The 26,354-nt window shown below is 35.8% G+C and overlaps 1 protein-coding gene across 2 annotated transcripts in view; it reads left to right on the top strand.

Moving 5' to 3' along the window:
- Hsf2 (heat shock transcription factor 2) overlaps positions 1 to 26,354 on the top strand; it is a 43,322-nt gene that overhangs the window by 6,023 nt on the left and 10,945 nt on the right. For both annotated transcript variants that reach the window (XM_027953061.3, XM_027953060.3), the window contains exons 2-7: positions 3,914 to 4,022; positions 4,175 to 4,302; positions 5,113 to 5,237; positions 7,078 to 7,153; positions 24,110 to 24,171; positions 25,245 to 25,332. In XM_027953061.3, the coding sequence (XP_027808862.1) occupies positions 3,914 to 4,022; positions 4,175 to 4,302; positions 5,113 to 5,237; positions 7,078 to 7,153; positions 24,110 to 24,171; positions 25,245 to 25,332 (588 nt within the window). The remainder of the gene's footprint in view (positions 1 to 3,913; positions 4,023 to 4,174; positions 4,303 to 5,112; positions 5,238 to 7,077; positions 7,154 to 24,109; positions 24,172 to 25,244; positions 25,333 to 26,354) is intronic.

Here is a 26,354-nt window from a genome sequence, read left to right as displayed (position 1 = left end):
ATGGCCTAGGGCCATAAGGTTGTAATAGGGCTATTGGATGTTAGGCAGCTAGTTAGAAGACTGAGAGTTTTCCAGTGTGGTATTGAAAATGGTGGCTGAAACTAGGCTAGTTGTATTCATAGTGGTCTGAGAAGAGGTCAAATTTGATTTCCACTTTGAAGGTAGAGCTTCAATACTTGCTAGTAAATTGTCTGTAGAGAAGGAACAAAGAATTAACAATGATTCAGATTTGGCCTGAACAGAAATGTTGGTTGAGGTTACTGTTTTTAAATTTGAGATTAAAAATGAATCATTGAGGCTGAGTGCCATGGTGTACACCTGTCCAGTAGCCTGGGAGGCTGAAGCAGGACCATCACAAGTTCAAAGCCAGCCTCAGCAAAAGCAAGGCACTGAGTAACTCAGTAATACCCTGTCGCTAATAAAATATAAAGTAGGGCTGGGGATGTGGCTTAGTGGTCAGATGAGTTCTCTGAGTTCAATCACTGGTCATAGTAGTTCCCTCCTCCCCTTTCCCCTCCCCCCCAAAAAGGTGAGAGAAATGCAGTGCAGGAAGAACAGGAATATTTCTGAACAGCTTGATGGATTTCCGCACCCTGAGATATCCAAGTGGAAATGTTGGGTATGAGTTATTGGGTATGAGTTTGGCTTTCAGGGCAGAGTTTGGCGCTTGTGAGCGGCAAAGTCATGGGGCTGAATGAAATCTGGGAAAACTGATGCAGCAACTGGAACTGAAAGATTGGGTATTCAGCATCCAGAGGATGTAAAGTCAAGAACAAGCCAGCAAAGGAGTCTGAGAACAAACAGTGGAAAAAGAGGAATATCAGGGAGTAAGGTCATAGAAGTTAATGAAAGAAAATGGTTTAGGAAGATAAATGATCAACTGTATCACATGCTGTTACTAATATTTTTATATCAGGTGTCTGTAAGGTATGTCTATACATGAATTAATTGCTTGGAATTAGAACATGAATGTTTTAAGATACAGCACGTTGTTTCTCAAAGAGATCAGATCTATTTACTCTCCTATTATTAGCTGTGCTTGAATTTCTCAGTTAATTTTCTTCCTCAAACTGTATATTATCATTCTTAATTTTTAACAATTAATGGATATTGTGGGTGGCCTCCATGTCATGTGACCAGAGTTTTCCTCTCCTGATTGGTTGAGGCCCTGTCAGTCACTTTCAGTGATCTGACCAGTTTCAAGTGACTGTAGATGGTGGCCCCTATCTTGAGAGTAGTAAAAATGCCGCCAAATGTGTCTTCATGCTTGGGCATGCCTTCCTACATCCCCAGGGATCTAGTTCCTGTCCTTGTAACCCTGGCCCTCTTGACCTTTTTTGGATGGAAATTTCTAAGAACCAGAGTCCCCCCCAATAAAAGACGACTCCGGAAAGTGCTAGCTCTCTCTCGCCAGCCTCTTGTGACATTCCTAGCTCTCCCATTTGGGGAGCTTGAGGCTGAGGGCAGAGGAGCTTCAATTCCTGGGGCTTGAATTTAAAGGTAAATTGTGTGTCTGTGTTTTATTTGATACTTTAGGAAATTCACTGGAGCGACCTCTAGTTTAGCTGCCCTAGCTGGCTGCGGGCAGTAGGATATAAAATGTTTTCTCAGTGAGATTTTTATATTTCCCCAATTACTAGTAAGTTCTAAAATCTCTTCATGTTCAGTTAGCCATATGTTTTCTGTGACATGTTTGTTTTGTACATTTTTCTATTTGTCTTTACTTTTATTATTTGCAGGAATTCCTTATAAAATTCATGTTTTGGTTATATGTGTTGCCTTCATTTTCTCCCAGTTTGGGGCTTATGTATCTTCTCTGATGAGTATCGCTCCTTAATTTTAGTATGGTTTATCAATTTTTTGTGGTTCATGTTTTTTCTTTCTTTTTTGGGTGTGAGTACCAGGAATCTAACTCAGGTACTGAACCACACCCCCAGCCCTAATTTGTATTTTTTATTTAGAGAAAGGGTCTCACTGAGTTGCTTAGTGCCTAACTTTTGCTGAGGCTGGCTTCGAACTCGTGATCCTCCTGTCTTAGCCTCCTGAGCTACTGGGATTACAGGTGTGTACCACTGCACCTGGCTTTTTGTTTCTTTTTACAAATAAACTTTTTTAAGTATCTTGTAATAGCACCGCTTCATCTTTACTTTAAAAATCTTTTTTTTTTTTTTAATTAAGAGAGAATTTGACGTATTGGTTAATTTAGGGAGAATTAATAGCTTTACAACACATTTGTCCTCTTTATTTTAATATTAAAGATTCTGTGTATGTATATACTTGTGTGTATTTTAGGTCCTGTATATTTTTAAAACTTTTTTTAGATTCTTAACATTGTTTTATTGTTACTGGTATATTTTTGTTCTGTTGCAGTTGCAGGTTGTTTTAAAGGTTTTGCATTTCATGTCTTGAATTCAGGTGGGATTGATTTCTGTGTGTGGTTTGAGGGATCTGGTTTCACTATTTCCTACATATTCAGTTGTCTAGCACCTTTATTGAAAAGCTCAGTATTTGATTTCCAAATCATCGATGTTCCCACTTGTTTTTTTAATTGTAGCAAATGTAAATGGCATAAAACTAACTGTTTTTGCCTTTTTTAAGATATAGTTTGGTGGCATTAAATGCATTCACATTGTTAGGTAACATTTATTGCCTTCTACCTTCAGAATGTTTTTCTTCTTTCTGCACTAAACTCCATGCCCACAAAATAGTAATGTCCAACTCTTTTTGCCGCTCCTAACCACCACCATTCCACTTTGTTTTTTATGTAATTGACTTTTCTTGATATTTCATATAAGTGGAATTGCATAGTATTTATACTTTTGTGACTATCTTATTTCATTTATCATAATGTCTTTAAGGTTCATCCATGTTGCAGCATGTGTCATGACTAACTTTTTAAGACTGAATATTTCATTGTATATACTACATTTTGTTTATCTATTCAACTGTTGGACATTTTGGTTGTTTCTACCTTTTGGCTGTTATAAATAATGCTATTGTGAGCTTCAAAGTTTATGCTTCTTTTTCTTCTTTTAAGTACATATCTATACTGGGAATTGCCGGATATTATAGTGATTGTTTTAATTTTTTGAGGAACTACTATACTCTTTCCATAGCAGCCACACTTTTATATTCCATTGGCAATTCACACAAGTTCAAATTTCTCCACATCTTCATCAATACTTATTTTTTGTTTTTTGCTCTTGACCATCTTAATGGCTATGAAGTAGTAGGTATCTCATTGTGGTTTTGATTTTTATTTCTAATGATTAGTGATATTGAGTGCCTTTTCATGTGCTTATTGACTATATTTGTAAATGTTCTTTGGAGAAAGGTCTACTACAGTCCTTTGTTTTGTTTTGTTTTAATTAGGTTGTTTGATTTTTGTTGTTGAATTGTAGGAGTTTTGTATGTATTGTGGATATTTATTAGATCCTCCTCCCTCAGCCTTCCTACCCTCTGGGATTACAGGTGTGGGCTCCCTCACCTGGCCACTGTTAACTTTCAGTGTTAATGTAGTAAACATACAGCTTAAGTTTTGCAGTTGATTTGTAATCAGTGCATCTTAATATAGTGTTTACTACAGATACTGATAAAATGTGTTTCCTTTTAATTTATCTTATTTATTTTATTGTTATACAAGATAGCAGAAATGGTCTATTTTTCTTATTTAATGGAAATGCTAATGATATTTCATCATATGATATAATGCAGTATTTGGTGTCAGGTAGATATCAAAAAATTTAATTGCAGTTTGACACTTAATTGCAATTTGTTGTTGTTGTTGCCATTATCAGGAATAGAATTTTGATTTGAAGGTATCATGGAAGGACTGGTCAGGACAGGTTTGGGATTCATATATATGAGTGTGCCAGAGAACCTTAACTAATTGACCTTTTCTGGTTTTCTTTAGAATGGCCAAAGTTTTCTGGTCTTGGATGAACAAAGATTTGCAAAAGAAATTCTTCCAAAATACTTTAAGCACAATAACATGGCAAGCTTTGTAAGGCAACTAAATATGTGTAAGTATGGACAGCAGTTTATTTGTTCTGCTAACCAATTACTGATTAAACCATTTTTTTCTCATTAAGATGATAAAGGAAAATTCCACACAAGCATTGTGACTTTTTGACTGTTGTCTAATTCCAGTGAGTAAATTTTCAATTTTTTTCAGATGGTTTCCGTAAAGTAGTACATATTGACTCTGGAATAGTAAAGCAGGAAAGAGATGGTCCTGTTGAATTTCAGCATCCTTACTTCAAACAAGGCCAGGATGACTTGTTGGAGAACATTAAAAGGAAGGTGAGTTGTTGTTAACATTATTTAGCTAAGATTTTGACATGTATGATTGACCAATGAGTAATTTTAGCTATTGAAATGCAGAATGTACAGAAATACACAGGTGTTCTTTGTTGGAATGAATCAGACCAATAAAACTTTAATTAAATATTCTATCCTCCACCTTTCCCTATGTTCATCTGTAGTGAGAGTTCATTCTTCATTTTCTTGATGAAAGGAAAATGCTTACAACATTCTGATTAAGGATGAAGAGTCATTATTATAATAGGAAGGTTCATTCCTGTGTTGACTGAAAAAAAGTCCTCACTGTAGGACTTTTTTTGTTGTTTACTGATATATATCCATTGTACAGAATAAGTCCTTTGTACATGGTAGGCATTAATTATTACATTTTTGAATGAATATCTTTTGCTGAAATAAGATATTTTTACTAAATCCATAAAAGGGCTGTAAACCATGAAAGAAAATGACCTGCCATGTAGCCATTACTGTATAAATTTAATTAAAAGTGGAATGTGGTAATAAAAAGGCTTGAGAAAATTACAGGGAATTTGGGAGAAGGAAAAGAAAAAAACCCTAAGATGTTACTGCTCATGGAAACTTAAAGAAATTTTTTTTTTTTTTAAATGATTATTTCTTGCTTTCTCTCTTGATGAGCTGTGAAGTGTATTCTTTTCCTAGAATTCCACCCTGGGCTTTTAGAACAAAATCTCCCTTTGAGTAGATCACAAAAAATTCTTATAATGGGAAGCTTTGAATTATAATCATGGGTGTGCAGTGTATTTTTGATTTTCTAAATTTGCTTTTTGGAAGGTTTCATCTTCAAAACCAGAAGAAAATAAAATTCGCCAGGAAGATTTAACAAAAATTATAAGTAGTGCTCAGAAGGTTCAAATAAAACAGGAAACAATTGAGTCCAGACTTTCAGAATTAAAAAGGTAAACCATTCTTCCAAATATAATACTAATGTGTTGGGTGTTGGAGTTGTCTGGTGCATTGGTTCTTATTACTTTTGATTTGTAGTCATAGACTTAACTTTAATAATATGTTTTAATTGTGATGGTCAGGATCACATATGAACCTAAGAACATCAAAACAATTTGATAAACAAATATTACTGAAGAAACAATAAATCTTTAGTGTAGGAAATACATTTCTACTTAGGTGTTCACAAACAAAAGAGGGCACACACAAAAAAATCTTATGTATTACCCATCCTTTCTTTTTTTTTTCCCCCTCCTCCTTTAAAATTCTTCCTTGAGTTCTATTAGGAAAAAGTAGGACACAAAAAGTAGGGAATAAAAGAACCCAAGAGATTTGCCCTACTTGATATTTGTTCTGCATAGGTGTGGGAGAATGTTATTTAAACCTTTTTCTTCAAAAAGATGCTTTGTTTTGTTTTATGATATTACTTGATAGGTTTTCCTAACTTACCAAAGTAATAAGTTTATATATAGAGAGAGAGAGAGAGGGAGAGGTATTTTACTACTCTTAGTAAGCAGCTGAGATTTTTCCCTTTAATAGTTTCCAAGGGCTTGAGAGTAGTTCCTTGATGTATTCTTCATCCATTTCAGATATGGACTGATTTGCATATTCCTAACTATATTTTAATAGTAACCTTGGGCTTTAGTTCTTTTTTTGAATAAATATAAATTTCTCCATTTTGCATATTTTATTTAATCACTGAAGATGTGTCTGTTGGCTATACTTTGACCTAATTCTTTGAATCTCAGTTTAGCTCTTAAGGAAATAGATCCCCAGATCATCCTTTAAGTGTTAGAGGCAATGATCTCCTCCTTTAGTAGGCAGATAATAGCGTCTTTAAAGGTGCGTCTGAAAAAATATAGCAGTTATTCAGTAAGTAAGTATTAAAGAAAATCTCCTTTTCATATACCTCTGTATTTAAATCCACATTTCTTTTTGTAATAATTCAGACTGAGAAAAATAGCTTTTGTGGAGATTAACAAAAGTTGAAAATTATTTAATTGGTAGATTATCTTTCATATCTTCTCACCATTTTCACTCTGCTAATGACAGTGCAATTTCGATTAAGAAACGGCAAAGGAAAAGAATCTTAGTATTGGGCAAGTTATTGGTTTGACATTGTTGAATATCCATCTTTTAAAAAAATAAAACAGTGGTTTGCATATGCTTGTTTGAGACAGTTATCAAGGTAGTTTGAGAGTCTCACTTTAGTTTGGCTTTAACAGTTATAGAATTATCTGTGTGACACTGGGCAGGTTCCCACAAATTCTCTGTACCTCAGTGTCCTAATCTTTCAAGACAATTATTCCTTTCTTGGCTTATTTTAGAGAAATTTAAATGCTTAATTGAAACGTTTAGCATAGTGCCTGAAGCACATCAAGTGTTCAGTAAATGTCACTTTTGTTTCCTAAGGTGATTCACAAAGTCTAACCTCACTTAAGTGATGAACATTAAAAAAAGTAATGAACCACATTATCAAAAGGAGTAAATTGCTTGCTACTATATGGATATAGAAGTGTGTTTTAAGTTTCTTTTTTTTTTTTTTTGTATATTTTGCCATGAATAGCAGATAATACATTTATGAAGGAATGATTCTGGAGTTGTGTTGAGATAGTTGTCATTCCTGTATTATTGAACCAGCTTTCTGGTCTCATAAAAATACATATCATAGTGAAAACAAACATAGTTAAGTTCTCTAGGTTTGTGTTTTTTAATTCTTTAGTATTCTTAATTAAAGATACTGGGGTTTGGTTTTCTGACTAAATCTTTTTTATTTTTTTTTAATTATAATAGTGAGAATGAGTCCCTTTGGAAGGAGGTGTCTGAATTAAGAGCAAAGCATGCACAGCAGCAACAAGTTATTCGAAAGGTAAGAAGCTCTTTTCCTTGTGACTATCATTTGCATTTGTTTAATGAGTAATGTGTCTAACACAAAAAAACCTCTGTTGAGTAGTTAGTAATTGATCTTAGTTTTTTATGTATTAAATACACAAAAGTAAAATTTTGAAGACAAACAAATTAAGCCAAGTGTTATATATCCTTTTTAACAACAGCAGAAACATTTCTCATAGCTAATGATGGTTGTTCTATACTCTCATATAATATCTCAGTAGCTTTTACCTGGCATAACAATTTTGAGATACTTTATTCTTGGGAGCTTAATTAATACACTAGCCAATTTCTTATCACTTTTTATTATTATTATTATAAAACAGTCTTACTGTGTTTTGTGGGAGATTTCCCCTTACTTTTTACTATAATAGGCATATTTAATTTTTAAATAATTTGACCCAATTAGGAATTCAAAAGGATTTTTCAGTGGATGCCATTATTAGTTTCTGCATAAAATCATAATATAATGATTACCATAATAAAATAAAATCATTAATATAATGCTGTAAAATGAATCTTAGATTTTATATTGAACCTAAAATGTGTTCTTTCTGATTTAATGTTTGCATATCAACTTTCATTTGTTAATAAGAGATGAAATATAAAAATAATTAAGGCAGCTATTTTTTACTTATGAGTAAATGGACTCTAAGCTGCAGGTTTTTTAATGGGAAGATGGGGGAGAGCTTCAGCTTGTTCCTACTTGGAAGGCCCTTGAACTAAAAATAGGTCTGTGACTGACAGGATCTGGGTCTAGTGGAGCAAACTTAGAGCAGAAATAAATAGTAATTGCAGCCTTTGGCCTGTAGTTAGAATAGATTCTTTTTTTTTTTTTTTTATCAATGTGCAAATTAAGGTTGAATATAGGAGAGTTCAAATCTAAGTGTTTAGTTTAAATATGTGTTTTAAACATTTTTATCGGGGTCTCTAATGCATACCCTGAATATCTGATTTAAAAGAAGACATGTATTTTAATATGTACTTTAATATTTTTCAGAAAACACAATTTTGATTAAATGTTAACTTAAAATACACCTTCATCTGTAGGGTTTTTTTTTTTTTTTAACAAGAATTATTAATATAATAGTTACATTGCATTTCAGTTTTTCATAAACTAATATTTTTTCATCAAATTTATATTTAAATATATGTGTATTGGTGAGTGGATTTGCATAATTCATGATGACAAACACTGATTTTTAATGTGCCCCTGGAATTGGCTCCTAAGTTTGCTATTTAATGTTGGCTTTTGATTAACTTAGTATATATGAGTATATACTAAGTATATAAGTATATTGAGGTACCAGTTATAGGAGTTGTCAAGTACAGAAGTTAAATGATAAAAATGTTAAATGTTGCTGGGCAAAGTGGTGGATGCCTGTAATTCAGCTACTCAGGAGGTTGAGGCAAAAAAGTTTGCAGCCAACCTGGGCAACTTAGGGAGACCTGTCTCAAAATTTAAAATAAAGGGCTGAGAACATAACTGAATCCATAGTACTGTTTTTTTTTTTTTTTTTTTTTTTGTTGTTGTTGTTTTAAAAAAAAAGTCTGGTGCCTTTCTGCTTCAGAGAAAAAGCACTATACAACATGATGCCAGTGTCAAGAGAACTGAGGAACTGAGATGTAGAAAGAATTTTAGGTAGTGATATTTATTTATTTATTTATTGATACCAGAGATTGAACCCAAGAGGTGCTCAACCACTTAGCCATATCACCAGCCCTTCTTATTTTTAATTTTGAGACAGGGTCGCTGTAATTTGCTGAGACTAGCTTTGAACTCGGGATCCTTCTGCCTCAGCCTCCCGAGACACTAGGTTATAGGCATGCCACCACCATGCCTGGCTAGTGATTTGTTTTTTTTCTGAAATTCAGTCACTGATGTTTTTAGAAACCTGTGATAATATTTGTTTTATGAATTCAAAAAATTGAAGTTGAATTGTTCCATAGATATCTTTAACCTTCAATGTTGCATTTTCACTGGCTGTTAGCATTTTTTTTTAAATAAACAATTTAGTGTCTTTGTCATAGACTCTAATGCTGTCTTAACTCTTCAGTTAAAATGTTTTAATATTTGTTCATTGAAAAGTTGATATTGATTGTAAAGCATACTACTTTGTAGCCTTTTTTTTTTTTGGAGAGTGATGTGCAGTTTTAAAGCTATAGCTTAGGTATTTTTAATTTATAATATTCTATTTTAATTATGTACGTATTTCATAAAGCTTGTGAGTGAGTCTTCTGCAGAATTTAAATAGTTTTTCAAACATTTTTGGCCTTTATTCCTAGCCTCTCTTTGATACACTGCTTTTTTTAGTTGAGTTTATGGTCCTTAATTTTTTACCACCTTTAGGTAGAAAGTTGATAATGTAATTTCAAGGCATACCCTGAGTCACTCTTTCTCATGCAGCAGTATCACTTGGAAAGCTTACTAAACACAAGTATTATTGGGCTCCTTCCTCAGAATTTCAGATTCATCAGTTCTGTAATGGGGCTGATCATTTACATGTCTAACCTGTTCCCATGCCAATGCTGCTGGACTGTGGATCACACTTTAAGAAACACTGCTAAAAAATTTGAAAGCTTATTCATGTTTTGATGTGTTTTAAGTTTTTCCTATAAATTTAATCACATGTCAAAGATTAAATCAGCATATCTTGATCGTGAGCAGGGAGCTTTCACAGATGGGTCTCAACAATAATCTTCATAGAACCAGCTTTTTCTGACTTCATAATTTTATGATCTGTTCTGAGAGAACTGGCAATTCCTTTTGCCTCTAATTATATTACGTAGTATGAGGAAAATGTTTCCTGTCAAACACCGGTTTTCTCTTTTGCATAATATGATCCTGAAATCATTTTAAGTAAAAGATAGGAACTCAAAAAAAAAAAAATCTGCCTGAAAGCTGGTGTGTTTTATTTTTTTCCCCTTTTCTATTAGTGTATTATACGTAACAGTGGGTTTATTATAATGTATTCATATATGCACACAATAAAACAGTATAATTTGATCGATTTCATTTTCTACTGTCTCCCTTCCCCATCCCCTTCTTCTAGTCAACTGGTCTCCCTTTTATTTTTTAAAATTTGTTCTAATTAGTTATGCATGACAGTAGAATGCATTTTGACACATTGTACACAAAAGGAGCACAACTTCTCATTCCTCTGACTACACGGTGCAGTCACACCATTAGTGTGATTATACATGTACACAGGGTAATAATGTCTGTCTCATTCTACCCTCCTACCCATCCCCACTGCCCCACCTCTCCCCTCAGTCCCCTCTGCACAATCCAACATTCCTTAATTCTTTCTTACCCGTCTGTGCCCACCATGGATCAGCATCTGCTTATTGGAGAAAACATTTATTCTTTGGTTTTTTGGGGATTGGCTTATTTTACTTAGCATGATGTTCTCTAGTTCCATCCATTTGCCTGGATCCATAGTTTAGCTATTGTGAATTGAGCTGATGTAAAACATGATGTGGCTGTGTCAATATAGTATGCTGATTTTAAGTCCTTTGGGTATAGATTGAAGAGTGGGATAGCTGGGTCAAGTGGTGGTTCCATTCCAGGTTTTCTGAGGAATCTCCATAATCCTTTCCACACTGATTGCACCAGTTTACTTTGCCACCAGCAATGTATAAGTGCACCTTTTCCTCCACTTTTCCTTGCCAACGCTTTATTATTGCTTATATTCTTGATAATTACCATTCTGACTAGTATTAGAGTAGTTTTGATTTGCGTTTCTCTAATTGCCAGAGATGTGGAACATTTTTTCCTATATTTGTTGATTGGGATTGTATTTCTTCTTTGAAGTGTCTGTTCAGTTCCTTGGCTCATTTATTGATTGGGTTGTTTTGTTGGTGTTAAGTTTTTTGAGTTTTTAATATATTCTGGATATTAATGCCGTATCTGAGGTGTACGTGGTAAAGATTTTCTTCCATTCTGTAGGCTGTCTCTTCACATTCTTGGTTGTTTCCTTTGTTGTGAAGAAGCTTTTTAGTTTGAATCCATCCCATTTATCGATTCTTGATTTTAGAAGTCTTGTTAAGGAAGTCAGTTCCTAAGCTAACATGGTGAAGATTTGGGCCTACTTTTTTTCTTTTAGGCACAAGGTCTCTTTTCTAATGCCTAAGTCTTTGACCCACTTTGAGTTGTAGGCAGGGTGAGAGATAGGGGTTTAAATTCATTTTGTTACATGTGAATTTCCAGTTTTCCCAGCACCATTTGTTGAAGAGGCTATCTTTTCTCCAATGAATATTTTTGACTTCTTTGTCTAGTATGAGATATCTATTTATGTGGGTTTGTCTGTGTCTTTTTTTCCTCTACCATTGGTCTACACATCTGTTTTGGTGCCAGTACCTTGCCGTTTTTGTTACTATTGCTCTGTAGTATAGTTTTAAGGTCAAGTATTGTGATGCCTCCTGCTTTACTCTTGCTAAGGTTTGCTTTGGCTATTCTGGGTCTCCTATTTTTGCAAATGAATTTCATCATTGTTTTTGTAGTTCTATGAAGAATAGCACTGGAATTTTTTGGGTGTTGATTTTATATCCTGCTACTTTGCTGAATTCATTTATTAGTTCAGGAAGTTTTTTGGTGGAATTTTGGATCTTCAAAATATAGAATCATGTCATCAGCAAATAGTGGTAGTTTGAATTCTTCTTTTTCTATTTGTATCCCTTTAATTTCTTTTGTCTTTCTAATTGCTCTGGCTAGAGTTCCAAGAACTATGTTGAATAGAAGTGGTGAAAGAGGACATACATCCCTGCCTTGTTTTTAGAGGGAATGCTTTCAGTTTTTCTCCATTTAGAATGATGTTGTCCTTAAGTTTAGCATAGATAGCTTTTACAATGTTGAGGTATGTTCCTACTATCCCTAGTTTTTCTAGTGTTTTGAACATGAAAGGGTGCTGTATTTTCTCAGATTTTTTTCTGCATCGATTGAGATAATCATGATTCTTGTCTTTAAGTCTGTTGATATGATGTATTATGTTTATTGATTTTCGTATGTTGAACCAACCGTGCATCCTTAGGATGAACCCACTCGATTGTGCTGCACTATCTTTTGAATACAGTTTTGTATGCGATTTTCCAGAATTTATTGAGAATTTCTGCATCTCTAGGAATACTGGTCTGAAGTTTTCTTTCCTTGTTGTGTCTGTCTGGTTTTGATATCAGGGTGATACTAGTCTCATAGAATGAGTTTGGAGGAGTTCCTCTACTTTTCTGTTTCATGGAATAATTTGAGAAGTATTGGTATTCTTCTTTAAAGGTCTCATAGAACTCGGATAAGAATCCATCTGGTCCTGGGCTTTTCTTGGTTGATAGGCTTTTGATGGTGTCTTCTATTTCATTGCTTGAAATTGATCTGTTTAAATTGTGTGTGTCCTCCTGGTTCAGTTTGGGTAGATCATATGTCTCTAGAAATTTGTCGATGTCTTTAAGTGTTGAGAGCCAAAAAAAGTCCCCCAATGAGCAGCTCCGTGGTCTGAGAGGGCAGGGAAACAGCCCAATGAGCATCACCGCAGAGGAGCCAATCAGTTGGCAGCTAGAAGTTTGCTGGGGCTGCTGTGAGCCAGTCATCAGCTGGCAGCTGGAAGTTTGCTGGGGCCCCTTTGGCTGTGGCTCTCAACATCTCCCCCTCTCTGTTTAAACAACAAGCATGTGGCTTAGGGACCGTGCCTGCCTTAGGTTGTCCAATAGTACATGTGGTCCTTACCCGTCATCGGATGAGCTGACCTCAAGGCGTCAGCCTCCTGTCTTAGGTTGGTACCATTGCAATTGGATCTTACCTGTCATTGACTACCGGTCCAGCATACAGCCACACCTGTGGATAGGTCTTTGTACCAGTGAAGGGGCCAACAGAGGTAAGGCAAAGAACCTCACCCACCCACCCCACCCCCCCCCCGCTGGTACATTTAAGATTTTCTATTTTGTTGGAGTATAAATTTTCAAAATAGTTTCTAATTATGTTCTGTATTTCAATGGTGTCCATCGTGATATTTCCTTTTTCTTCATGAATTTTAGTAATTTGAGTTTTCTCTCCTTTGTTAGTGTGACGGGTGTATCAATTCTACTTATTGTTTTAAAAGGACCAACTTTTCATTTTGTCAATTTTTTGAATTGTTTCTTTTGTTTTAATTTCATTGTTTCAGTTCTGATTTTAATTTTTTCCTGTCTTCTATTATTTCCTGTTGATTTTTTAATTTTTCTTTTTCTAGGGCTTTGAGATGTTATGTTAGGTCATTTATTCATTTCTGTTCTTTTAATGAAAGAGCTCAATGCAGTGAACTTTCCTCTTAGCACTGCCTTCCTAGTATCCAGAGATTTTGATATGTTGTATCTGTATTCTCATTTACCTCTAAATATTTTTTTTATTTCATTACTGATTTTTCTGCTATTTGTCATTCAATAGCATATTGATTCGTCTCTAGGCATATGAGTAGCATCATTGATTTTTAATTTCATTCCATTATATTCTGATAGAATGCAGTGTAGTGTGGTGTCTGGTTTTTGGGTTGGTTCTTTTTTTTTTTTTTTTTTGTATTTGTTGAGAGTTGCTTTGTGGTATAACATGATCTGTTTTAGGTCATGTTCTGCTGAGAAGAGGGTTTAGTCACTGGATGATGGATGAAATACTCTCTATATGTCCGTTAAGTCTAAATCATTGATTATGTTATTTAGTTCTATAGTTTCTTTGTTTAGTTTTTATTTGGAAGATCTATCCAGTAGTGAGAGAGGTGTGTTAAAGTCACCAGAATATTGTTTTGTGTACTATTTGACACTAGAAATTGAGAAGGGTCCTTTGTTTTATGTATGTAGTTGCTCCATTGTTTGAAGCCTAAATATTTATAATTGTTGTGTCCTTTGTATGATTCCCTTAAGTAGTATGAAATGTCCTTTCTTTATCCCTTCTGACTAACTTTGGTTTAGTTCAATCTCTCTGATGTAAGGATGGAAGTCTCTTCTTCTTTCGAGGAGGTGAGTCTCTTACAGACAGCATATTGTTTTTTTTTTGTTTGTTGGTTTTTCTTTTTGTTTTTTAATCCAATCTGTCAGTCTGTGTTTTGGTTGATGAGTTTAGGCCATTAATATTCAGGGTTATTATTGATATGTAATAATATTATTGATATTACTGAGATATGAATAGTATTCCCAGTCATTTTGAATTAACCTGACTTAGTTTTTCCTTTGATTAACCTTTTCTTTAGTGTAGCTCCTCCCTTTGATGGTTTTAATTGTTTTTCTCCTTTTCCTCCTCATGGAATAGTTTGCTGAGAATGTTCTATAGTTCAGCTTTCTAGTTGTGAATTATTTTAACTGTTGTTTATCATAGAAGGTTTTTATTTCATCTTCATCTGAAGCTTAATTTTGCTGGATATAAAATTCTCGGTTGGTCATCATTTTCTCATAGAGCTTGATACATGTTATTCCAGCACCTCTGGGTGTTGAGAAATCAGCTGAAATCCGAATTGGTTTCCTCCATATGTAATTTGATTTTTTTTTTCTTTTGCAGCCTTTAAAATTCTATCCTTATTCTGTATGTTAGTCATTCTCATTATAATGTGCCTTGATGTGGGTCTGCTGTTATTTTGTACATCTGGAGTCCTGTAGTTGATTTTCCATTTTATTCTTTAGATTTGGGGAAATTTCTGATACTACATCTTTGAAAAGATTGTGCATTCCCTTTGGTTTGTATCTCCATGCCTTCGTCTGTTCCGATAAATCTCAAATTTGGTCTTTTCTTGTTATCTCATATTTCTTGTAAGTTCTCTTCATGGTTTTTTACCATCTTCTCTGTGTGATCAACTTTTTTCAAGAGTATGTATTTGTCTTCATTGCCTGAGGTTCTGTCAAGTGGTCTAGTCTTTTGGTAATACTTTCTATTGAAATTTTAATTTGGTTTATTGTTTCCTTCATTTCAAGGATTTCTGCTTGATTTCCTTTTCAAAATCTCTGCCTTTTTATTGAAGTGATCTTTCACTTCCTGTATTTTCTCTCCAATACCATTCTTTATTTTGAAGATTGCCGCAGTCTGGCTGGGGACAAAATCACGAGCCACTCAAGCAGGAACAAAGTTTATTTTTTGAAACTTCCGCCAATGTCCGGTACCGCCCTGGAAGATTTTTTCCACCCACGCGGCCTCTGGACCCGCAGAGAGAGCTCCTCCCCCGGAACTCCCTCCTACTGTACTTCCCCAACCAATGGGAACTCTCCAGGAGTCCCGTAGCCGGCCTAGGTGAACAGCAGGAGTCCAATATCCATATGAATGCAAATCTTAACATAATCATATCATCTCAATGGCTAGCTGGCATCACCTTTCGACCAAAAATGCCATGCATCATATACTTGGCTCTTAGCATCTCCCCCCTTCTGTTTAAGTAACAAGCAATCTGGCTAGGGACCGTGCCTGTTAGGTTTGTCCAATTCAACATATGGTTCTTACCCGTCATCGGAAAACTGACTTTTAGGCGTCAGCCTCCTGTCTTAGGTTGATACCACTGCAATTAGATCATACCCGTCACTGACTACCGGTCCAGCATATAGCCATACTTGTGGATAGGCCTATGTACCAGTGGGGGGGTGAGGTTCTTTGCCTCACCTCTGTTGGCCCCCAAATTTGGCCCTTGGTGCTGGTGGGGGGGTGAGGTTCTTTACCTCACCTCTGTTGGCCCCCAAAATTAGACCATCACTAGTAAAAGGGAGGAGGATACAGAAATGTCATGACACCAAGTCAATTAACGGCTCCTAGGAAAAATTACATCACTGGTGACACATCAGCAAAGATACGCTAGCACTACCATAATTCGCTGCATCAACAAATAGATCACAAAGCATACAAGTGATACATAGTCCAGGCAAATTCTGTAAGCAGTTCAAAGCAGAGGAATCTATCAATATGTCCATATCCTCCCAAAATAAAGCATACAAGTGATACATAGTCCAGGCAAGTTCTGTAAGCAGTTCAAAGCAGAGGAATCTATCAATATGTCCATATCCTTCCAAAATAAATCGACTCATTGATTGAGCATTACTTGTTGAGTTATAAATCATTGATGTATCAGTTTACACGGTTTGTTGTGATAACTCTCGAAGAAGTTGTAGTTTGGTTTTATCTTTGTCTTCACCGGCACTGGGATGAAAATAGGAATTTTGACAATGATGCTAAAAAAAATATGTAACATTTCAACAGGTACTAAGAGAACAATATTTAGAACAATTTACATTATCCTGAACAGAATTATTAAATATAATGAAAAGGAAAGGTGAAAGTAAACAAACAGATCTGTTAACCTTCTATTTGTTCATATATTAAAACAATCCTCAACAGCTGTTTACCCAAATTAAATTAAACTATTAAAATCACGTGAATAATAATAAAAAAAATTTTTTGGATCCATGTGCATGAGCGCCCCTCATATGTGATACATGGACATACGCACATACAGACATACAACACAAAACAGAAGTGTGCACACGTAACATATAACACATAAGACAATAGTAAAGGCCTTGTAGCTTTACCTAGGTGAAATCTCCATTGCAATGTTCAAAAACTCCACAGTCAAAAAATAAAACTGATCAGAAAAAACATTAACCTAGGTCTGTATGAGCTCAAAAATAAAATAGAACTTTATGATGTGGGAAAAAGCAATAATAAAATAGATATTGAAAAAAGCATCCTGGTTAATCACTGTCGCAGATGTAAGAATAGCCAAGCTGGAGCTCTGGATATCAGCTGTTATGGATTTGAGTCGAATCATTTTCCTTTTGTTCTGTAGAAATTGTTTTAGTTAATCTCTCTGGAATCCAAATCGGCTGCTGTTCTCCCTGTGGAAAAACACAAACAGAGCCCCGACTCCAGACTATCACTGGGTCAGGACCTTTCCATTGTCCTGTTAGAATATCTTTCCAAAGTACCTTAGGCTTATGTACATTTTTTGGATACAAATGTCTTTCCGCAGCACTAAGCCCTGATGAATCCAAATTTAAAAAGTTTAGAGTAAAAAGGGTTATTTTAAGTTTATCTTTGGGGGATATATACCCCTTTCCAATTCCCTCCTTTTGTTTTAATAAGTACATTTTAATAGTTTGATGAGCTCTTTCAACTATGCCTTGTCCTTGTGGATTGTATGGAATTCCTGTTATGTGAGTAATGCCAAATGATGAGCAAAATTGTTTAAAAGAGGTGGACGTATAACCAGGACCATTATCGGTTTTTAACTGTTTTGGAACGCCCACAGTGGCAAAATTTTGTAAGCAATGAGCTATAACATCTTTAGTTTTTTCTCCGGCATGAAGGGAGCCCATCAGAAATCCGGAAGAAGTATCAACTGTAACATGTAAATATTTTAATTTTCCAAATTCTGGCAAGTGTGTGACGTCCATCTGCCAAATATGGTTAGGTATCAGTCCTCTAGGATTGACTCCAAGATTAATTTGTGGTAAAAATGTCACACAATTTTGACATTGTTTTATTATATGTCGGGCTTGTTCTTTAGTTATTTTAAAACGCTTTTGTAAAGTATTAGCATTGACATGGAACCTTTTATGAAAATTTATAGCTTCTTCTATTGTGGAGAAAATATGTATGTCATGTGTAGATTTATCCGCTAACTCATTGCCCAAACTAAGGGCTCCAGGCAATCCTGTATGTGCCCTGATATGTCCTATAAAGAATGGATCTTTTCTGTCCCAGATTAGACTTTGTATAGTGGAAAACAAAGAGAAAACAGTAGAAGAAGGGGAAATCCTACCAGCATCTTCAAGGGATACTATAGCATTAACTACGTACTGACTATCAGAAAATAAATTAAATACAGAATCTTTAAACATCATAAAAGCTTGTAATACTGCATTAAGCTCTACCTTTTGAGCTGATTGTTTGGGTACTAAAAATGTAAAAGTTTGATCAGGGGTAACTACTGCTGCTGTACCATTATTTGACCCATCAGTGAATATATTTGGAGCATTCATGATAGGGGTTTTTTTTGTCATCTTTGGAAAAACTACAGGATGTTTAGACCAAAAAGACAACAAAGGATTAGACGGTAAGTGATTATCAAATGAAACATTAGATTTACACATGATTATTGCCCAAGTATTTAACTCATTAGCTAACTCATCAATTTGATCTATAGTATATGGAGTAATAATTTTATTGGGAGAAATCCCAAACACTCCCTTGGCTGCTTTTATTCCTTTGAGTATTAATTGTCCTACAGCCTCAGGATACCTAGTAAGAATAGTGTTAGGAGAATAAGATAAATGTATCCACAATAATGGACCTTCTTGCCAGAATACTCCTGTAGGAATATTTTTTGTTGGCAGTACAATAAATAATAAAGGCAAACTTATATCAATTCTATCCAAATGCATATTTTCCATATATGTTTCAATGATTTTTAATGCCTTTCTTGCTTCAGGCGTCAACATGCGGGGTGAATTTGGGTCTGATGGACCTTTTAGAATATCAAATAAAGGTCCCAACTCTCCTGTTGGTATGCCTAGATAAGGCCTTATCCAATTTATGTCTCCTAATAACTTTTGAAAGTCGTTAAGTGATTTGAGTTGATCTACTCGTATTTGAATTTTGGGTGGACGGACCATGGTTGAGGATAATAAAACCCCTAAATAATTAATTGGAAGATTTAATTGTACTTTATCTATTGCTATCTCTAGATTATAATTTTTTAATAAATTTGTAAGTGTGGCATAACATTCTAGCAATGTGTTTTTATCTTTATGTGCCAATAACACATCATCCATATAGTGAAATATTTGTAGTTCAGGATTTTGATTTCTAAGTGGCTGGATTGCTTTGTTAACATAAATTTGACACATAGTTGGACTATTAGCCATCCCTTGAGGGAGTACTTTCCATTCATATCTCTGATCAGGACCTTCATGATTTAGTGCAGGGATAGTAAATGCAAAATGTGGACTATCCTCAGGATGAATTGGAATTGAAAAAAAACAATCTTTAATATCTATAGCTAAAACATACCAGGTTTTTGGTAAAGCAGACAATTGGGGAATCCCTGATTGAGCAGGTCCCATAATAACCATCTCATTATTAATGGCTCTTAAATCTTGTAACAATCTCCATTTACCAGATTTCTTTTTAATGACAAAAATGAGAGTATTATGGGGAGATACGGAAGGTTGTATATGTCCCTCCGCTAATTGTTGTTTGACCAGGTCATGGGCTATTTGTATCTTTTCTTTAGTCAGGGGCCACTGAGGAACCCACACTGGTCTTTTTGATTTCCAAGTAATTTTGATTGTCTCAGTGGCCCTTTCTGAAAACCCAATCCATGTCTATTTGTTTTTTGATCTATTTGAATTGGTGCTGTCATACCTTGTTCTTGTTCTCTTAATCTTTCTTCTTTCCTAAAGCCTTGTCTAGCTCTAGTAGTGGGCGCATTAGGATTGATGTTATTTGTTAATGTCAAACCTAATTGATCTAGGACATCTCGTCCCCATAAATTTATAGGAAGATGATCCAATACATAGGGCTGTATAGTTCCTTCACATCCTTCAGGATCCTTCCAATCTAATACCATTGCACTTCTATGGGGATTAGTTGCCACTCCTAGGCCTCGAAGCGTTTGAGTGGCTTGTTGTAATGGCCAGTGTTTTGGCCATTCTTGACGAGATATTATGCTAAGGTCTGCACCTGTATCAAGTAGCCCATTAAAGTCATGTCCTTGAATATTTAGTTTTAGCATTGGGCGAGAATCTAGATTTAAAGACAGCATAGCCCAATCTACACCTGTGGAGCCTAATCCCCTGGAACCTCTTTCTACAGTACGACTGGAAAATTTATCATGTAGGCTGGGTATTATTAATAACTGTGCTATTCTATCTCCTGGTGAAATTACTGATATACCTCTTGGAGAACTAGCTATAATTTTTATTTCACCTTCATAATCGGGATCAATTACCCCAGGACTTATCATAAGTCCTTTTAGTGTTGAAGAACTGCGTCCCAATAATAAGCCTACTGTTCCTTGGGGAAGAGGTCCTTTTATTCCTGTGGGAATGATTTGAACTCCCATCTCTGGAGTTAGTACTGCTCTGGCAGAGGCGCAGATGTCCAACCCTGCGCTCCCTCTAGTTTGTCTGATGAGGGATTTAATGGATAATGCGTCCTGGGCACTACTTTGATGGTGTTGCTGGGTTCCTCCACTGCCCCGTATATTTGTGGTTTGGGGCCCCAGAGCATTGGGCCCTCCAGTCCGTTTTTTGGCAATGGAGCCTGATGTCTTTCTCCACGATATCGTGGGTAAACACTTGGTCCTTGTCTGTTTTTTGATAACGGAATACCTTCTATGGTGGTTTGAGAACGGCATTCATTAGCCCAATGTTTCCCTCTACGGCATCGTGGGCAAATACCCGGTATTCTATTCCTTTGATACCTAGCCTTGTTAAACCCTCCTCCTATGGGGCAACTCCTTTTAAAATGTCCTGTTTGATCACAATTATAGCATGTTTTTGGCCTGGCATCTAAAGCCTGTTGTACTGCTGCTAAGACTTGCCCTTGTTCATTAATGTCTCTACATAATTTAATATATGTGTTTAAATCTTCATGTTTCCATGGTCTGATGACCTCTCTGCAGCAACGATTTGCTTGGTCATAAGCCAGTTGTTTTATAAATGGCATTGCCTGTTCTGTATCTCCAAATACTCTAGATGCTGTCTGAATAAGCCTATCTACAAATTCAACGTAAGGTTCATTAGCTCCTTGTATTACCTTAGATAATTGTCCTTGTAAATCTCCATGCCCCTGTAAAGTTTTCCATGCCCTAACTGCGTCTGCAGCAATTTGTGCGTATACGCCAGGATCATATTCAATTTGTTGCCGTTGACCCTCATAAGGTCCTTTTCCTAATAACATCTCTAGATTTCTTTGAGGGTAACCGGCTGTTGCATTTCGCCTAGCTGTCTCCATGCAAAATTCCTCATTGGCAACCTTCCATAACAAATATTGTCCTCCATTTAGCACAGATCGACACATGTTAGCCCAATCTGCTGGCGTCATGTCTAAGTTGGTAATGGATTCTACCATGCTCACAGTGAAAGGTGCTTGCGGCCCGTAGGTTGTTACAGCCTCCTTTAATTGCTTCACTGTTTTGAAATCTAAAGCACGGTGAATTCGTTGCCCTCCTGCCTGCTCAAGTACAGGGCATGCTAATCTTTGGGGTCCTGCCTCAGGATTCCGTCCATCAACTACGGGAGTTGAGGGCCGCTCAGCTGTAGATGGAGCTGTTGGTTGAATTACGCCCTCTGGTGATAGAACGGTGTTAGTAGCAGCCTCCTGTTGTAATTCCCCGCCTGATGGTTGTTTTTCCTCTAAGCTTTCTTTCTTCAAATCTTCCTCTGTCTGACTAGCTTGAGAGACCTTCTCTTTCGCTTGACCTAACATGTTTTCTACCATAGTCTGGACCTCTAACAATTTACTTAACAGTCTTTCGGTTTGTTTTTTACTAGTTTCTAATCTACTATAAAGGTAACGCAACCCAATAAGATAGCATAAAACAAAACCGAAACAGAATGAAACAAAAACCGAACAAAGAATAGTTGTATCAATTTTCTCTTTCTCAGGGCCGAACAACTTCAAACCTTGAGCCAACCAATTTTCCCAGTTTGCCTGAGAAAATTCTAGGGATAGGCAGCTTGAAACAAAAACAAGATAAATCAAAACGAGAACACATTGTTTTTTGAAATGGTCACCCATTTTGTTGCCTTCCCTCAGGGGCGAGCAATTTTACTCACCTCCAAGCTTCAGGCGTTCCCCGTATGGGCCACCAGTTGCTGCAGTCTGGCTGGGCACAAAATCACGAGCCACTCAAGCAGGAACAAAGTTTATTTTTTGAAACTGCCGCCAATGTCCGGTACCGCCCTGGAAGATTTTTTCCACCCACGCGGCCTCCTCCCGGACCGCAGAGAGAGCTCCTCCCCCGGAACTCCCTCCTACTGTACTTCCCCAACCAATGGGAACTCTCCAGGAGTCCTGTAGCCGGCCTAGGTGAACAGCAGGAGTCCAATATCCATATGAATGCAAATCTTAACATAATCATATCATCTCAATGGCTAGCTGGCGTCACCTTTAGACTAAAAATACCATGCATCATATACTTGGCTCTTAGCAGAAGATCAGCCTAACTGTATCTTCTATACTCTCTCTCTGACATTACTTTTATTGTGTTTATGTATTCTATTGTTAGAACATCTTGGCGCTTTGTTCCCTTGTTTTTTCATGTTGTTTGTGTCTTCCCATCTAGTGCTTTGGATCTGAGGTAGTACAGTTTGTATCCTGTAATCTTATAGTGTCCTTGAAGGCTTCTAATACCTCAAAGTATCTTCAAGGCAGAGACCAGCATTAACAGCACTCAGTGCAGTCAGTATACACCTTTAAACCAAATAACTGCTATTAAGGCACTTACATTTTTGTCACAATAATCAGAAATGATGAGTTCAGTTATTGTGTACAATATAAATAGTAAGTTATCTAAAAACAGTTTACTGTTTCTAGTGATGGACAGTGAGGGATAAAAGTAGTGTAAGATGTGATGATTATGAGGGAGAAGGAGAGAAGATAGAGGTAAAAATTTATAGTAAGAGTGAGGGAGAAATAATAGAGATTAGCTATTAGTATGAGAGAAGTGAGAAAGAATTCAGGGAGTCAGGTGAGAGGACAAATATACACAGATTTTTTTTTTTAAAGTAAAAATATAAGAATATGTAACAGAACTGTAATACACTATTCAGACATTGAATTCCTCTATAAACTGATGCATGAAAAATATTTGGATTCAAAGATGTGAAAGAAGGGAAAAGGCAAAAAAAGAAAAGGTTCATTGGAAAATTAAAAGATAGAGTCCTTTGGCTTTGAAAAATTTTCTCAGCTTCCCTTCTCCACTGATAGGTGGGGTTGTCTGAAGTTTGATGGCAGCTCCAGTCCTGTGGGTGAGCTGATAGCAAGGTGCTCTCACACCCTCTTCCAGTCTTCCCACCTGTTGTCGCCAGCTCCTTCTGTCCCCAGGACTCACTGAGCTGGAGAGAGAGCCTGGTTTTCTCCAGTTCCTCCAACCTGTACCTTTCCCCAACTTCCCCTAGTCTCCTGCTTTCCAGAGGCTTGCTAGACCCAGACTGGCCCACACAAACCCCGCTGCAACCTAAAGGACCTGGGCTTTGGCTTCCTCAGGCTCTGCCTTACTGCAGTCCCAAGGTCTCAATGCCATTTCAACTTGGCAGAGAGACCACCAGGGATGTGCTCACACAAAGGAGCAACACTGCAAAGAGGCAGCCAGATGGCAGTCATTAGCACACCCAACAGAAAGATCTCGGGTACAACCAGACATGCAGGTACCCCAACAATATATCTCCAGGTCCTGGAGGGTGTCCCAAAATGGCAGCGGCCATGTGCAACAGCTTACGGGTACTGTGACAGTGGACCTGCAGGCAGCAGGGGCCAGTGGGCAGTCTGTGGGCGCTCTGTAGGCTAAGGGTTGGCAATCTGCCAGCGGATGTTGGGCAGTGGGGGATAGGCAGGCAAATAATTGGTGGACTATAAGCAGCAGTCAGTGAGTGATCTGTGCTCTAAAGGCGATATGCTAGTGGGTGATTGCGATGAACAAATGAGGGGTAAGCAGCAGGGAATCAGAATTCAAGCAGTATTTCCTCTGCTTAAATCCCAAGTCACGGAGGGACAAGGAATGCAGCCTCTCTCTAGTTCGCCATCTTGGCAAGCTGGTGTGTTTCTTTATACATAAGTTGTGAGATACATCTAAATTTCAAATGTTAAGACGTGAGAAAATTATGTGACTTAGAATATAGGACATTTATCATCTGATTAAGTTTTCTAAAACTTAGTAATGTGGACTAAAAAGTTAAAAGAGTGATGGAAACATTTTTATTCATGTTTTCCTTTCAGATTGTCCAGTTTATTGTTACATTGGTTCAGAATAACCAACTTGTGAGTTTAAAACGCAAAAGGTAAGTTTTTATGATAAAACATTTTGAACCATAAATAGGCATTTTATTTTTTAACCATGAATGGTCTAAGTATATTCCTAATGAACCAAAGAATAGTCCTCCCTTGATAAGTTCTTAACATCTCCAGATTGACTTATAGGTTGAATATTGCTTACCTGAAATGTTTGCGATTGGAAGTGCTTCAGATTCAGATTTTTTTTCAGATTTTGGAATGTGAGATTCTTTCTGATGGGATCTAAGTCTGAATGTGAAATGCATTTATGTTCACATTCGACTTATTCAGTTTAATTCAATATTTTAAAATACTTTGTGCATGAAACAAAGTTTTTGTATTAAGTAGCTGAAGGGGCTGGAGGGTCTTTTTTCCTATGGACACTGGTAAACTAAGTGTTGAATGCCTGAATTTGACCTTAACCTATCACATGAGATCAGGTTTAGAATTTTCACCTATGGCATTATATTGGTGCACAAAAAGTTTTGGATTTTGTATTTTTGGAGTACTGATATTCAGTTTCTCCTGTCATCCTTGTGGTGTTTTTGAGAAATAAGGCTAGCCTAAATGGTCACTTTATAGGCATAGGCATACATACTAATAAACTATCATTTACTTAGCAGTTTAAAGGAACATTGGAGAGCTTGAGAGAGAAATTCTAAAAAAGAGGCAATTCATTGAAAAAACAAAATCACAATTTTTTCTGTCTTTTTAAACCTGTATTTTAGCCATAGTCTGTGATACCTGTTAATGTCAGCAGAGAAAGATTATCTGTAAGGCTAGTACTGGTTCTTCTGCTATTACCTACTTATTTATTATTGTGAATAGTTTGTAAGAGTTGTACAATGCATTAAGCAGTGAAGTCTATCTGGACATAGTAGTCTATTATATTTACTATAGAAACAATACCATTAAAGAAGGGAGAACTATAAGTTCCAGATATTCTTATCTCCCAGTTTCTATTCATAAAATGTACTATATTAAAGAGTTCCTTGTGTTTTTTTACAGAAGTTCTTAAAACATTTTAAATTCTTTATATTGTTGCCTCATGGAACTGCATGAATATTTTTCTGATTTCCAGGCCTCTACTTCTGAACACTAATGGAGCCCAGAAGAAGAATTTATTTCAGCACATAGTCAAAGAACCAGCTGATAATCATCATCATAAAGTAACTCATGTATATTTTGTGTTTATTAAATATCTCAACTAAATTTTTTATGGTAGTATTTTATGAGGTAAAAGAAGCTTGGTGAATAAAAGTGTCAAGTTCTCATTTCCCAGCCTTGTTCCCAGCCTTATTAAGTCTTAAGATTTTTCAATATTTGCTTTAGATTATTTGAAAAAATAAATCATTACAAATATAGTTGTCCCAGTTTTCTGTTTTCAAGTTTTTCTTTCCTATCTTGATTCATTCTCGTGAACTCAGGAACAATATTTCATATTATTTTGCATGTATTTAAACTTTATGTAAATGATATCATTCTGTACGTATTACTTTGTTGTATTGCTTTTTTTAAACTTGGTATTACTTTTGAGATTTATAAAACAGATTTAGTTTCAGTGAAATACAAATTGAACATTGTGATAATTATGATAGTGTTATGTGATTATATATTTTTCTGTTAGTTTGCTTTTAACTTTTCTTATAAATGTACATTGATTCGACTGATTTTTCTCTGGAAATTTCAAAATATTTTTGTTTACCTTCATTTTTGCTTCAAGTTATGTGGATAATTTGTTTTAACTTATATCCATTGCCATTACAGATTAGACTTAAGATTAGACTAGTCCAGAATCCAGACCTCTAATGCAATCTTATTATTGCTGTCATTTTTTTTTTCTTTCTTTTTGGAGATGCTGAGGATCAAACATAGAGGGCTTTTTGTTAGGCTATTGCTTCATATTTATTATTGAACTAACAGGATTCATTTATGTTTTCTGGGACAAATCAATTAATATTAGACCTGATTCCTTTTCCTACTACTGTTCAGAAATAAGCATTCCTAATTGTTTTGTTTGTAGGACTAAAGTGGATGAAGTCTTTTATTTTTTTTTTTCCCTAATTAAGTGGATTTATATATTGTAAAGTACTTAACATCTTTTACCTGTTATCTAGTGTTGAAATTTATGGATTGTTAGATTGTAATAATGATTTTAGTTTGCTTTAGAGAATTGAACTTTTAAAAATCA

Source organism: Marmota flaviventris, chromosome 6, assembly GCF_047511675.1.
Source record: "Marmota flaviventris isolate mMarFla1 chromosome 6, mMarFla1.hap1, whole genome shotgun sequence".
NCBI classification, from domain to species: Eukaryota; Metazoa; Chordata; class Mammalia; order Rodentia; family Sciuridae; genus Marmota; species Marmota flaviventris.
The sequence above is the reverse complement of the archived record's forward strand: the minus strand, read 5'-3'. Positions and strand labels throughout refer to the sequence as shown.